General features: G+C 57.4%; 1 protein-coding gene across 5 annotated transcripts; it reads right to left on the reverse strand.

Moving 5' to 3' along the window:
- Positions 1-1037: 1037 nt before the first annotated feature.
- Positions 1038-13818, reverse strand: INSYN1 (inhibitory synaptic factor 1). Of its 5 annotated transcripts, none has more exons than XM_052646620.1 (4): positions 13148-13818; positions 12618-12713; positions 12006-12128; positions 1038-1827 (listed from the first exon to the last, which is right to left on the reverse strand). In XM_052646620.1, exons 3-4 carry the CDS (start codon positions 12075-12077, stop codon positions 1105-1107), a joined length of 795 nt encoding a protein of 264 aa, XP_052502580.1. In that variant the 5' UTR covers positions 12078-12128; positions 12618-12713; positions 13148-13818; the 3' UTR covers positions 1038-1104. The 5 variants fall into 5 exon arrangements, with proteins under 5 accessions (XP_052502580.1, XP_052502582.1, XP_052502581.1 ...); XM_052646622.1 differs by having other exon boundaries at positions 13167-13353; XM_052646621.1 differs by lacking the exon at positions 12618-12713 and having other exon boundaries at positions 13148-13817.
- Positions 13819-14343: the final 525 nt, after the last annotated feature.

The raw sequence follows: 14343 nt of genomic DNA on the forward strand, positions 1-14343 counted from the left end.
GGGGCCTGCTCCATAAATGTGAGCAATGATTGTGATTATTATCCCAAGGGTACTCAGATGCTGTCCCGGGGTAGGCTGCACCCCAGCTAAAGCCCTGTTACCTCCAGGCTCCCACCTTGTCTCTGTTGGTGTCGCACAAGACCTGCTAAGCTGGGCTCAGGGTCCCGGTGTGGAGAAGCAGGGACAGAGGAGGGAGTTAGGATTCCACTCCCAGCTGCCTGCCTGGGGAAGGGGGCCGGGAGTCTGTCTCTGGCTCTGGTTCACAGCCCCACGGCGGTGGCTGCCCGCTTTCTCACGTGGACCTCAGGTCTGCTCAGGGCCAAGCAGGGCCTGGCTGAGGCTCTCGTTGAGTCTTTCATCTCTAAAGGTCAAAGCTGCGCATGGGAGCTGAAAGGATTGGGAGTGGTCCAGGTTCTTGAAACAGACCTCTGCCCAGCCCAGCCTGGCCCTCCAGGGTCTGCAGGTTTCTGAGCGTGGAGGCCCTATCATGCTAGTGTCTTTTTCCTTCTCTGTGTGCTGGGCGACCCCAAGATGGGAGAAGGGGCAGGATTGGATATACCCGGGTAAGTTTGCCTTTGGGAAGGAGAAGCAAAAGTCAACCTTAGAGTAAAAGGCATAAAAGGCACGGGTGTGTGAGTGACCAGGCCCAGCTGGAGTGATGCCACCCCCAGACCCTCAGTCCTGCAGTCTCTTCCGAATCACCGACCACGAGCCCTGGCCTCAGGCCTGCGGCTTGGGAGCTCGCCTCTTGCTCACGAACCCTCTTCAGGGCAAGGCCCAGACTGGTAGCCAGCCTCCACCACTGTGCTCTGCAGGTGGGGGTGTGGGGGTCCCAGGTCAGACTTCCCCTTCCTCATTTCTACATATTTGGACACCCTCTTCAGGGGTCCTGCCATGAGAAGGAAGGGAGGGTGGTTCTGGCCACACTTCCTGGGAACTAAGAGGTAAGCAGGCATCTCGTGTCTAAGATGAGCTCTGTGAAAGCCTTGGGGCCTGTGGGATGGATCCTTAGCATTTTAAAATTTTATTATGACTGCGTTTGTTTAAATATATATATATATTTATAGCTCTATGTGCCCACCGCCCCCCAGCCCCTCCTCAGCCCTAGTTTTTCCCCTTGGCTTTCTGTCTGGTGGCCGTGTAGGGCAGCACCGTCTGCGTGCTCTTGTCCGACACCGTTTGGGTACTGCTATTCCTCGTGACCCTGCGGGTCTGCTCAGGGACCGAGGTGGGGCCTGAGCGGCGTCCAGTCAGTGGAGAGCGCCTGGGCTTGTAGGGAGCTGAGGAGGGCTTGAGGGGGCCAGCAGGGGCCTCTGTGTGGGGAGGCTCCGGGGACAGGCCCCCCTCCTCCTCTGCGGCCTCCTCCTCGCCGTCGCCCTCCTCGTCATCACAGCACAGAGCGTGGTAGAGCACTTTGTCGCTGAACCGCACCCTTTCCCGCGTCCCCGGGGTCCGCTGGGGCGGCTGGCCCTTCACAGGGCCGGCGCTGAAGGCCTCCTCACTGGAGGAGTCCGGGGTCTCCACCCGGGGCCCGTTGGGGATGGGCAGGCCACCGTTCATGAGCCGGTAGTCCGGGCCGGCCCCCGGCCGGGTCGACTCGGGGCCGTCCACGGAGTCTGAGGGGGTGGAGATGTCCAGGAAGGAGCAGAACTCCCAGCTGTCCGAGAGGATGTCGGCCGTCATGAAGTCCAGGTGGCCCAGGTCAAAGGGGCCGCCCACGCCTGCCTTGTCGCTGCTGGAGGTGCTGCTCACAGTGGCTGTGGTCCAGTCATCTGGCTCCAGTTCAAAGTCGAAGTCCGAGGTTAGTTTATCGATCTGGCTCACCACCTGGCCGGGCAAGGGGAGAGGAGTGAGGGGCCAGTATCACCAAGGTGCGAGTGTGCCCTGTCCCACCTTTGGCTAATGACCCTGCAGGACACGGGTGGACTTGAGTTCACAGGTTTGTTCCCCCTGTTGAGGGCCAAAGCTGGACCTGGGTGAGCACAGCTGGTTCGGGCCATCTGCCTGTTTTCCACCCCTCAGTGCCTCTGGCAGAGGGAAGGTGCCTTCCAGCCCTGCACCCCGTCCATTCACACACAACCCCTCCTGCCCCAAAGCCAGCTGCTGTTCTGGGGGGCAGCCCTATTTCTCAGAGTTGGATCTTCCTTTGATTGGGGACCATTTGAAACAGGGCTGAGAGACTCCAGCAAGTCCATCCAGTTGCAGGATGAGCAGCCCACCCACCCTTGGAGAGGAAATTAGATGTGAGAACCGCAAACAGACTCTGCCCAGGCTTTCTGAAACATCCTGGACCGGCCTCTGCAGCAGGTCAGAAACTGGCCCCCATGGGTCTCTACCACCCTGCCCCTACATAGATAGCCCTAGAGCTTCCTCTCTCCTCCCTTTCCCCACTGCTTGATGAGTGGAGATCAATCCTGGCTTGTAGGGGAAGGAATAAAGCAAGCATTATTTGGTAAGCAGTAAGAAAACCATCCATCCTGGGCCCAGAGCTGCTTGTTAAATGCACTCAGGCTGCAGAGGTCAGTGCACCCGCCTGGCCCTGCTCTGTACAGGTGGCCCTGCCTCAGGATGACCCCTCGCCGAGGCCGGGTCAGCACAGACACCAGCGATGAAGACAGTGAAGGAGGAAGGGAGACCCAGGCAGAGACACAGGGAGAAGACAGAGCAAGGCAGGGAGAGGAGATGCAGGCCAGAATCCAAACCAGCAAAACAACAACAGAAGCAAAGCGGGAGGACCAGAGACCCAGGGACAAAGACAGACACAGTGAGTCATCAGGCCCCGGGAGGCAGCTCCCAGCCCTCTCAGAGCTCTCTCCCTGGGCCGGAGTGGTCAGTCAGTTCATTAACTAAGGAAGTCCCTCATTCAACAAACCTTTACTGAAGTCAACTGCTGTCCAGGGACATGCTAGGGGTTCGGCAAGGAGTGGGGTTGGTGAGTGCTCCGAAGTACAAGAGGAAAGCCAGGGTGAAGATGGCCGGCCAGGAGCCTGGCTCGGTGGGGTGTCTGCCTCATCGGGAGCCAGAGACCTGCTCAGTCACTTTCCCCCTCTGGGTCTCGGTTTCTCAATCTGCGAACAGGGAGTTGGGCGGCTTATCTATCTCCAAGTTTCCTTCCATCTTTAAGGTTCTAGGACTCTGTGCTTAGAGGACTTGAGACACTCTTTGGGGGAGTCAGTGCCTAGGGATGCCCACTTCCCACAGCCCCAGACTAGGGGTGAAAGGAACTCTTGGCAGAGGCCTATGGAAGAGATGGGGGCATAAAGACCCCCAAGTTCCTGATTTGGACATCAAATGCTCTATGTGTCTTTGAGTAACTCACATAACCTCTCCGGACTTCAGCTTCAGTCACACCAAGGGGGTATGGAAATCCCGGCCCTGCCAGCCTCACTAGAGCTTCCTGGGGAGCAGTGAGAGGCCACTGCTCCCAATGCCCTAGGGCTCTCTGGGGGCACTGGTGATAGAAGTGACATCATCTCCCAGCTCTGAGCACCTACTACGTGTCAGGCTTTCCACCCACGAGATCATCATGGCCTGGATTTATAGATGACGGGCCCAAGCGACCAGTCACTAGGGACCTGAGATTCCTACCCCCACCAGCCCTGCAACACTGCACACGGCTGAAGTGCTGCCATGATTTCTGGGCCTGGACAGCCAATGAGTATAAACTCCATCCTCCAGTCTGGTCACCCCTTCTTATGCCCTCCACTGCCCAGAATGACTCCTATACCTCAGAGAAGCTTGCATCCCCCTGAAACCTTTGTGTAAACCAAGCCCCATCTGAGAGCTAGTGGGAGCCCTGGCCTCAAGTAGGGGCTCTCAAACCCAAAGGTAGGGGCTCTCAAACCCAAATGCACAGAAGTAGGGGATGTATATATACACATAACTGATTCATTTTGTCATGCAGCAGAAAATGACACAACCTTGTAAGGCAATTATACTCTAATGAAAACAGACAAAAAAACCCCAGACGTGCATCAGCCAACTCCCAGTGTTCCATGCAGGAGGTCCTGGTGGGGCTCGAGAGTTGCATATCTGACAAGCTTCGAGATGGTTCACCTGCTGCTGGTGGTGCAGGAACAGACTTGGAGGACTACTGGCCTGGTGGACTGGATTTCCCAGGTGGCACAGTGGTAAAGAACCCGCCTGCCAGTGCAGGAGTGGCAGAAGATGCCTGGTTCGATCCTTGGGTTAGGAAGATCCCCTGGAGTAGGAAATGGCAACTCACTCGAGCATTCTAGCCTGGAGAATCCCATGGACAGAGGAGTCTGGTGGGCTACAGTCCATGGGCTCCCAAAGAGTTGGATACAGCTGAACATGCATGCAATAGGCCTAGCAGACTGGGGATTTAAGCTGGTGAAAAATAGCAGTCCAGGCACTGCCACCCTCAGGAAAGGCCCTGTGCCTCTGGGACAGCCGCACCCTCTAATTAGATTCCCTGATCAAGCACTGCTGCTGAGAGTGCTGCTACCTGAGGGTGCGAGGATGACGGTAGGAATCTGGAGTCAAATGACTCGGCTGTGAGCTCACAGGGTTGGCTGAGGCCAAGCCGGGCCCCGAAGTTGGGTTCCTAATCCCCTGTGAGGAAGATGCAGGGTCCACAGAGCAAAAGCCCTAGAACCCTCAGATCAAGACCCTCTCCCTGCCCAAGAAGCCCTTGCCAGCCTCCTGCTCAGGAGGTCTTCAGGCTGTGGCCCTTCCCCCTTCTCTTTCAGAATGCCCTTCTCTGCTTCCATTCTGGGAGAGTGGAGGGAAGGAAAGGAAGGAGGGCTGGGCTTAAGTCCCAAGCCTGCCTCATCTTGGCCAAGAGGTTTGAGAGGCAAGTGATTTCCTTCTCCATATCCCATTTCCTCCCCTGTAAAATAGGATGACGTGCCTCTATTCACCAGATATTAGAGATGCAATAGATAGGAATGTGCTTTAAACTGCAGAGTCCGCACAGACACTTAAGAACCTGGACTCTGAAGCCAGACGTAGGGTCCAGCCTCACCACTTACAGGCTGTGTGACCTTAGCTCAGTTACTCAGCTTCTCTGGGCCTGAATGTCTTCATCCAAGGAGAATTCTAGTAGTATCTACTTGTTAAGGCTCTGGTAAGGAGTTAATGACTTGATGCACAGAGAGCACATAGAACAACATAGACCCCCAATATCCCTGTGTACCTGTGGGTGCTAACATATGGCCAGGGCCCTGGCATCAGGTCCAAGAGCAAACGCAAGTCAGCTCTTTACCAAAGGAATGCCACTGTAACAGGGACATTTCCAGTGCCTGTGGCAGAATAATGGGATATTATTAGACCTTTCAAACTGCAGCACACGGGTGGCACCTATGTTCCCTCAAGTAAAGCTGTCTACAGACAGTATAGGAGAAGAGATACTACAGGTCAAATAGTTGAGCCTCACAGGCAACTCTTGGTCTGCTCCACTGGGTGAGACATGTCACACTCATCAGATGAATGACATAAGCGTGGGTCAGAAGGGAGTGACATGCCGTGGGGACCCAGATGGTATGCAGGGCCCGGGTCAGTTCACAACCCCTGCTGCCCATCCCCGGTGCCTCATTTCACGGAGCCAGTGTGAAGGCAGGAATGGGGGCAGGTCCCAGGCTAACTGCCTCTCTGCTTTGGCTGTCTTGAAATCTATGATTTCTCTCTGAGATTTAATAATCATTTTGCCTACATGTAATTTGGGATTGTCTTGGAGTGCAGGGAAATAATTATATACACAGAAGGAAAGAAAGGGGAAGAGAAAGAATGGAGAGAGAAATAGAAATCACAGACCCACAGACCCTTGAAGCCAACAGGGCCTGGAGCCACCATTGAGACCACCTTTCTCATTGTGCTTGCTGATGAGAAACTGAGAGACCCAGAGACCAGGAGTTGAGCTGAGACTGGAAGTGGAGGGGAGTTCAGAACGGGAATCACCTACTCTATGTGAGGCAAGAGTAAACACTAGATAGGAAGGGCAGGGTTAAGGGCTGCGACAAAACCTGCTGGGTCCCAAACCCTGTCCCTAAGGGTGTCCACAATCCACGTTCTGATCATAGCCTCAGCTACCCCCCTGAACACGGCACCCATCCAGTCTCCCCACTGACAGCGGCTTCCAGTCCAGCTCCCTTTCCATCCAAGGACCTTCCTAGTCAGCCAGCAGGACTACATCGCCCACCTGCTTCCAGCTCTTCCTGGCTCCCCAAACTCCTGAGCCTCCCAAACACAGTCCAACACCAAATCTGACCACAGGTTCTGTTTTCTCCAGCAAGCAGCCTCCAACCCTGCCAGGCCCACTGGCCCGACTCACTCCACAGAGCTCACTTGTGCCGCAGCCTCCAACCCTGCCGGGCCTACCGGCCCGACTCACTCCACAGAGCTCACTTATGCCTCTGTGCCTCACCTGGCATGTCTCCCTTCTTTCCTACTCATTCCCTCTCGCTTCCATAAGGAAGTCTTCCCTGATCCCCAGCTGAAGACAGGTTCTCTGTGAAAGGATCTCAAAGCACCCCGCACCTCTCCTGATTTTCCAATAGTTCTTGCTGCTACCATTTTATGTGTACATGTGATTGACGTCTGTGACCTCACTAGACAGGAAGCCCCATGAAAGGCAGGACTAGATCTGTCTTGCCCACCACTGCAGCCCCAGTTTAGTACAGGGATTGGCACATTCTTTACAGACACAGCTTTTGACTAGTGCATGAGTTCAGAGACAGGACTTAATAAAAACCACTTGGGGCTTCTTTTACGAGAAAAAGTTCCAGTCTTAGAAATCCCAACATTGCCTGCCCTAGCCCGCCTCCACCCCTGGTTGAGACCCCTCTCCAAGGAAAGCATGAATGTGTTCCCTAAGGCCCCAGGTTGAGGACCCAGGGAGCCCTGGGACCCGTTTATCCCCTCCCCGCTCACCTCTGGTCCCTTCAACTCTCTTGACAAGCTGCTACTCCTTCCCACCCTCCCAGCTCCCTGGGCAGCTGGTTACATAACTGGGGATTCTGCATTATTTATGATCACTGATTATTTTTTAATTCTTGATTATGTTACTTATTGTCTTCCTGGGGGGCTGTGGAGTTGGGGAAAAGGGGTGGGGAGTGAGTTGACCGTGATACATGATTCTCAACCTGCAATTTGGCCTAAATGGCTAAGGAGCTTCGTGAATCTGTCCGGAGGAGGAGAGCTTGAAGGGAAAAGGGAGGAAAGGAAGGTGAGACCAAAAAAATAATAAGAAAAAATCCACACAATTCTTGCTGAGCTGCGGGTGATGGAACTGACCCACTTTGGCACAGCTCTGTGGTCCCCAGCCTCTCCTGCTCCAGCTGCCTCCTGGCTGGGCCACATTTATCTCATGCCCGCACAGCCCTTGTCTTCCCTGCCACCTCATATGCAGCGCCTTGCCCAGGGGACTGCACAATCACCACCGGGCTTGTTCCCCTTGAACACTGGATGGGGGATCCTCCACCACCGCTGGCTGTGCAGGGTTTGTGCCCACCCCTCCATCCTCCTGAGGTGTTCAGGCCAAAGCGGGCAACTGTGCCCTTAAGCTACGTCCTACCCAAGAGTCAGTGATGATGTGAGAGACACTAGTGACCAACACAGTAACCACCCTTGAACCCCGATATGCCGAGTGACATCTTGGGGAGGGGGGATCTGAGGAGGAGCAGGAGGCCAGGGACCTGTTCAAGGTAAGCTCAGCACCCAGGAGGCCAAAGGCAAGGCCCTTACCCCTGGCCTCGGGGTTCCCAGTTGGCAAGGGATCAGGGAGAGCAGGGGCTTCCCTGGTGGCTCAGCTGGTAAAGAATCTACCTGCAAAGCTGGAGACCTGGGTTTGATCCCTGGGTTGGGAAGATCCCCTGGAGGAGGATCCCTCCAGTAGTCTGGCCTGGAGAGCCCCATGGACAGAGGAGCCTGGTGGGCTACAGTCCACGGGGTCGCAGAGTTGGACACAACTGAGTGACTAAGCACAGCACCTGGAGAGCAGTGGGGAGGCAGACTCCCACCCAGAAAGGCAGCCAGGAGATTCCTGGAGAGCAGGCGGGGTTCTCCCTGAGAACACAATCCACATTCCATAACGTGGTCTGCAGGGCTCTGCGTAACCTGACTCCCTGCTCCCTCTCTGACCTGTCTTTCTGCTTTTCTCCTTCTAGTTCACTCCACTTCAGCTGCACTGCCTTCTTTGCTAATCTTGAAAATACCAAGCACATTTCTTCCCCAGGACCTTTGCACAGGCTGTTCCCACTGCCCGGAAAGCTCATCCCCTAGATACCACCCTCACTTCCTTAGGTTCTCAGTTCAACAGCCATCTTATTGGAAACCCTCTTCCTATCCCCATCACTATCACTTTCTATCCCCTTTCCCTGCTGCACAAGGGTGGGACTGCCCACTGTCGGAGGTAATAAAGGTGCCAGCCAGGAGGTCAGGGTCCTGACTTTGACCTCTCTGATGATAGCTAAGAAGCGATGTGATTCTAAAAGCCATACATGGAATAGGGAGCGGGCCAGTGCTTGAATATTTCATTAGCAATATCTAACAAATACGGAGTAAGTTTTGTGCCCATCGTTCTGCTAAGTACTTTATATATAATACACATTTAATTCTCATCACAATCCTGAGTCTGAGGAGTGGGACGGGGAGTATAAAATTCACTATCCTTATTTACATGGAAAATGGAAGCACAGCAAGGTAAAGTAACTCTCCCAAGCTTACACAGCTGGGTAGGGGGTAGAGTTGGATCTGAACCAGAGACACGTGGCTGCAGAGCTCATGACCTTGGCCCTGAGGCTGTGCTCTATCTCTAAAGTAAGATCCATTGAATTTTGAGGAGCTTAGAGAACCTGCTGGGACTGGCCTGGCACGCTGGAGTTTTGGGGAACCTAGGGGAGCTGAGGGCTAATTAATGATTGACCATCACATCTCTCTGCAGCACAATTTTAGCTTTCACCTCACTCAGTCCATTAAACTACTCTTCCCATTCATGGGACAGAACTTGTTCCTCGTCACCTGGGAGGCCAATGGGAGAGCTGCAGAAGGGGTTTGGCAGGGTAGGGGAGGTATAGTATGGGAAACTCCAAACCCTTTAGGGAAATGAGTAGGTGTTGGCCCCCTTTCATATGTGCGTGCTAAGTCACTTCAATCATGTACCCTGATGAAGTGCTAAGATAACACTGAGGTGCAAATGATCACCATCCCCATCTCAGAGATGAGCAAACTGAGGCTCAGGGGCCTGGGGAGGGAGGGCTTTAGTGTCCCTCGTCTTTCGATGAACTTCAGGCTGTATGCTCAAAATGGGGAGGAGAGTCTGCCATGAAGGGTGGTGTCCGGGGCTGGGGAAGAGAGCAGCAGAGAGAGGATGACAGAGGGGGATACAACTGAGCCCTTTCTGTCTGCTGGCCTTGCTCCTTAGTCCAGCATCTCCTGCCACTCCCAGCAGTCTTGCTTGTGAATCTTGTCTTCACATCTAAGTACTTTCCCCCTCTGACATGAGAACCCCATTGGTGAGCTCTGAGCTGGTACTGCCTGGGGAGTAGGGTGTGATAAGGTGAGGAAGCCAGTGTCTGCCACTGTTTTGACCTTGGCCCCACCCACACCCCCAAGGGAAAATGCCACACCAAGCTACCAAGGAGAGGCTGACAGATCATGGGTTCCAGGGAGCTGGGGGACTGCAACACTTTACTCCAAACCCGTCCGAACCCAGTAACCCCATTCCTGACAAATCCCACCTTATAGGAAGTCGGTTATGGCATCTCTTCCTCTGTCTGGGCCTCTCAGAGCCTTGCCTGCCTTCTACTTCCTCTGCCCATCACCCCATGTCCAGACCCTGCCTGGGGGATGGGGGAGCTCTGAGGCTTGGCCCCTCTCCCAGCTGGGTGCCATTGGCAGCGGGCAGGCAATGGCATACGGGGTAGACTCTGGTTGCCATAGCAACCTGCCAAAGTCTTGGGTGGAGGCACATGGCCTACAGGGTGTATGGGGGGTGGGGACTCATCTCTCCCCATCCTAGCTCAGGCCTCTGGGCTGCAAAGCCTGGGAATCTGGCGCTCTGCTGTTTGAGACATGGGAGCAGGTGAGTGTGTGTGCTGGTAAGCAACACCTAAAAGATCCGCAAATGAACTGTCGCACTTCTAAGCTCCCTGCCTCATCCCTAAAGGGTACACCTCAGAGCATCACAGCATGAGCATAAGGTGCCCCCTCTAGAAGGCCCCTGTCAAAATGCAAAGACAATCATTAGTCCACCTGCTGAAGCCCCAGCATAAGCATCAGAAACTTGAGTTCTAGGCTTAGTTCTGCCACTGGTAGGCTATGTGACCTTACACAAGCCCCTGTCCCTCTCTGGCTTCAGTTTTTTCAACAGCAAACAAACAGGGCTAGTCTGGATGACCTGTGAGATTCCTTCAAACTGTGGATGGCTACGTAGCAGGGGAAGATGAAGTTAGGTGCCTGGAGGATGCTCAGTTGGGAGCAGGCTCTATGCATGTCAAAGCTGCCTCCCGGCTTCGAGTCAATCCTGGCTCTTTCTCAGCAGGCTTGCTGGGGCATAGGTCCCATGCTCCTCCTGCCGAGGACTGAGGCTTTGGATAGTTCCCGTGACCCTGATGGGACCACAGAGCTTCTGAAAGTTGGTGGGGGGACGAGTCAAAGTGGGAACTGCAGTCCTCTGGACCACTGAGGTTGGGAGAGCAGGGGTTGCTCAGGGACACCTGGTCTTTGATCTCCAGACATTCCTCAAAGATGTTTGGCTTAGGCTGCGGCCAGCCCAGTCTGTGGGAAGAAGCACCACCACTTCTCTCTGTCTGCAGCAATAGCCATTCCTACCTCTTGAGAAAGGATGCTCCATGAGGCTCACCCTGGGTAGAGGGGCTGCCCTGCCCAACCTCTGCTTCTGTTCCAGCATCTCTACAAGCCCCTCTGCTCTGAACATGACTCCCTTCAAACACCCTCTGCTCCTAGGTTCTCAGGCCAGGCTGGAATGCCACTTTGCCAGTTGGGAGTGGGTCCGCCACCATCATCTCCTCTTCCAAACCCTCTGAGAACCCCCATCTTCCCCACACAGCTGGCTGGGGAGAGCTCAAGCCCATAACTCCAGTTCAGTCACTCTCCCTGCCATCTCTGCAGGGACCCTGGTTACAAGGAGTTGAAATTTGCCTAAAGCCCACCTGGCTGATGTAATGGCACCCAGTGGGCAAATTCAGGCCAGCGGCTCAGAACGCTGGTCATGCATTTCAGGCTCGAACACAGCCCAGGGGGCAGGGCTAAGGACATGTGAATCTCATTACCCTGGCGATGTGGGAAGCTGTAATTAAACTGGCTCCGCTTAGAGAGGCAGAGAGGGATACACATACCAGGATCTCTTGGTGACTTTTCTGCCTTGGCGGAAAAGAAAAAACCAAAACATTCGAAACCATGGGACAGGAATGCGTCCTTCAGAGGAGCTCCCTGCCCCTGCCAACATACACAAGAACGATGATATCCACTAGCAGCCCCTAGACCCATTTCAGGGCACAGAAGGCAAAGCCGGCTTTCATTTTTCCAGGTTCAGGGTTTTAAGTATCTGTGTGATCTCCAGGGAATGCTCAGAGCTGTGACTTGAGTGGTAGGAATTGTCTCAGTAAAGCCACCCACGCTCTCCCAGTGCCCTCTATAAGCCAGTCAGCGTCTGGGAGGCAGATGGTGGGGTCAAAGGTCAGCTTGGGTCCCAGAAGACTGTCTTCTACTAAGAGGCTGTGGTGGGATTCCGTCTTTTATTGGCCACCATGGCAGCGTTGAGCCATGGGCCCACACACACATGCTGCCTAAGCAGTCCCTGGATCAAGGAGGCCCCTCCAGCCCTGGGGTACAGTGACATCTTTAGCAAAGCAGATGTGGGGAAAGGAGAACAAGAAGGAAGTGCCAAGCAGAGGGATACAGGTGCATACAGCTTTGCTCGTGCATGTGTGTGCACGCGTGCACACACACACACACACACGTGAGTATGTTTTGGTGCCAGGCCCAGGATACCTGGCCTAGGGGCTGCCCAGCCCCTCACTCACCTCCCTTAGTTCCTTGGCCACCTCCTTAAGCTCTCGCAGGATGTCCTCCAGCTGCCCGATGACCATCTTCATGCGCTGTCGAATCCGCTCCCGCTCGCCACCACTGCTGGGGTCGTCACTGGGCTGCCCGAGGTCCGGGGTGCCCCGAATGTTCATCCTTCACCACGTGGCCGCAGGCCTGCCCATGCTCCCCCCAGCCAAGCACACGCTGCGTCTGCCTCCACGGAGCCCCCCTCAGCCAGGCAGAGCTCCACATCTTAACGGCCCCCCAGCCCACCCTGGCCCTGGGCGGCCCTCACCCAGCCCCAGCCCCCTGCCACCACCCCGCTCCTCCACCTCTGGGTGGAGAATGGGACACCCAGAGGGAGACAGTCTGGCAGAGGGGGGTCAAGGTGAGGACACAGGAGGGCAGGGGGAGGGGCCGTGGGTCTCAGGAGTGGTTTCCAGAACTTGAAGTGCCTGTGGGTATGCTGAGCTGGACACAGAGGCAGGGGGATGACTCTGCAGGGACTGAGGGTGAGAGGTGCCCTTGGGATGGACAGAAGGCAGCAGTGACCCCCTCACAACTCCTAGGCAATTGCAAAGGCCGAGGTGTCAAGATGCAACAGACACCTGCAGAGGGATGGTGGCCAGGGCCTTCCAGATGTGAAGGGGGCTCCAGATGTGGGTGGCTCTGGGAAGGGAGCCGGATTGGAGGAGGGCAGCCCCCTGCAGAGAGAGCGAGCCTGGCGTCAGCCTTCCCAGGCTGCAGCACCAGCCGGCAATGCAATGCCGCTGCCTCCCTCCTCACCCCAGCCTGCACCCTTCCTCGCTGGGGATTGGAGTTTTTTTGTTTGCTTGCTGGTTTTTTCCTTTGTGGGGAGGCATGGTGGAGGCAGACGCTCTAGAGCACAGCCCCTCCTCTAGAGGGGAAAGAGGGAGCCCCTGCTTTAAAAGCATAAGTCCTCAGCCTGCCATGGGGCAGGCACCCTGCCCTGGCTCCCACCACCCCCACCCAGGCCTGGTCCCGCTGCTTCACTGGAGGGCCCCTCCAGGCTTCCCCGCTCGCGCCTAGCGCCCCGGGGGTGCTCTTGTTCCCCGCTGGACCTTCCCTTCCCCAGCCCCGCCTTCCGTCAGAACCCCCACTCCGCTCTCGGACTCACCAAGGGTAGGGGCACCGACCTTCCTTCCCAGCAGCGTCGGGGGCCAAGTCCCAAGACGAGGTTGGGGGCCCCCAAGGCTCCCTAGGGCGGGCTTCTCTCTCTGGACCCTTCGGCCCCTGGCCTCAAGGAGGTCCTCAGAGTCGCCACCGGAGACATGAGGGCGGTGGGAGGGGGCGGGGCCTCCACGCTCCAAGGAAGCGGGCAGGAAAAATCTCCGTCAACCCCCGGCGGGCTCCGGTGGGGGGGAATGAGCAAGGTTCCGGCGGGTCCGGGGCTCCGAGGCCACAGGTGACCGAGGCGACGCCGGGCCGGTCCCAGCGCGCGAGCCGAAGTCGGAGGGATCGGAGGGCGCCGGGATCCCCTCAGCCCACGCCCGGTATTCCCCGGGCTCGGCACCGTCCGGGGTCCGCTCTGTCCAGTCCAGATCGGCCGGCTCCGGGCTCCTCCGTGGTCTCTGCCCTGCCGAGAGCGAGCTGGCACCCGTGGGCGCCCGGGACACGCTCAGTCTGGACCCAGAACGACCGCGCTCCGGCACCTGCGGCGTCCGGAGCGGCCGCGAGGGTCCGCTCAGCCCAGCCCCGCGGTCCTCCCGGGGCGACGACGCGCTCGCGGCTCAGTCCGCGGTCGGAACGGTCCGGAATCGCCGGGTCCCGGGGGGAGGGGCGGTGTTGGCCGTGGGGACCCGGTCTCCTCCGGGCCGGGCCGAGAGCGCGCGGGGCAGGGAGCCCGGCCGGGCTGGGTCTGGCGGCCCGGGCGCGGGCGGGAGGGGCGCCGGGCGGAGGGGAGGAGGCGAGAAGAGCGAGAGCAGGAAGCGAGGCGAGGGGAGCCGAGAGGAGGGGGCGCGCGGCGAGCCTGGCGGGCCGGGGCGCACGGGGCTTGCAGCCTGCGCTCCGCCGCCTCCCGCCCGCTGGCTCTCGGCTCGCCGCCTGGCCAGCCCCCGGGCGCCGGGTTTGCCGGTGGGGCTACCGGGCGCCGGGTCTGGCTGGGCCTCCCTCGGCCGCCTCGCCCCGCCCTGCCCCGCCGGGCTCCGCGGGCCTGGGCCCGCGCCCCGAGCGCCGCGCCGCCCGCGCCCCGGCCGCCCCCGGCCCGCCCCGCCGCCCCCCGCCGGACTGGCCGCCCGGGCGGGCGCTGGCTCCCTCAAAGGCCGCCCGGCTGGCTCGGCTCCGCTCGCCTCGGCGCTGGAAGGGAAGGGGCCG

The sequence above is a fragment of the Budorcas taxicolor genome, chromosome 10 (assembly GCF_023091745.1).
Source record: "Budorcas taxicolor isolate Tak-1 chromosome 10, Takin1.1, whole genome shotgun sequence".
Lineage (NCBI taxonomy): Eukaryota > Metazoa > Chordata > Mammalia > Artiodactyla > Bovidae > Budorcas > Budorcas taxicolor.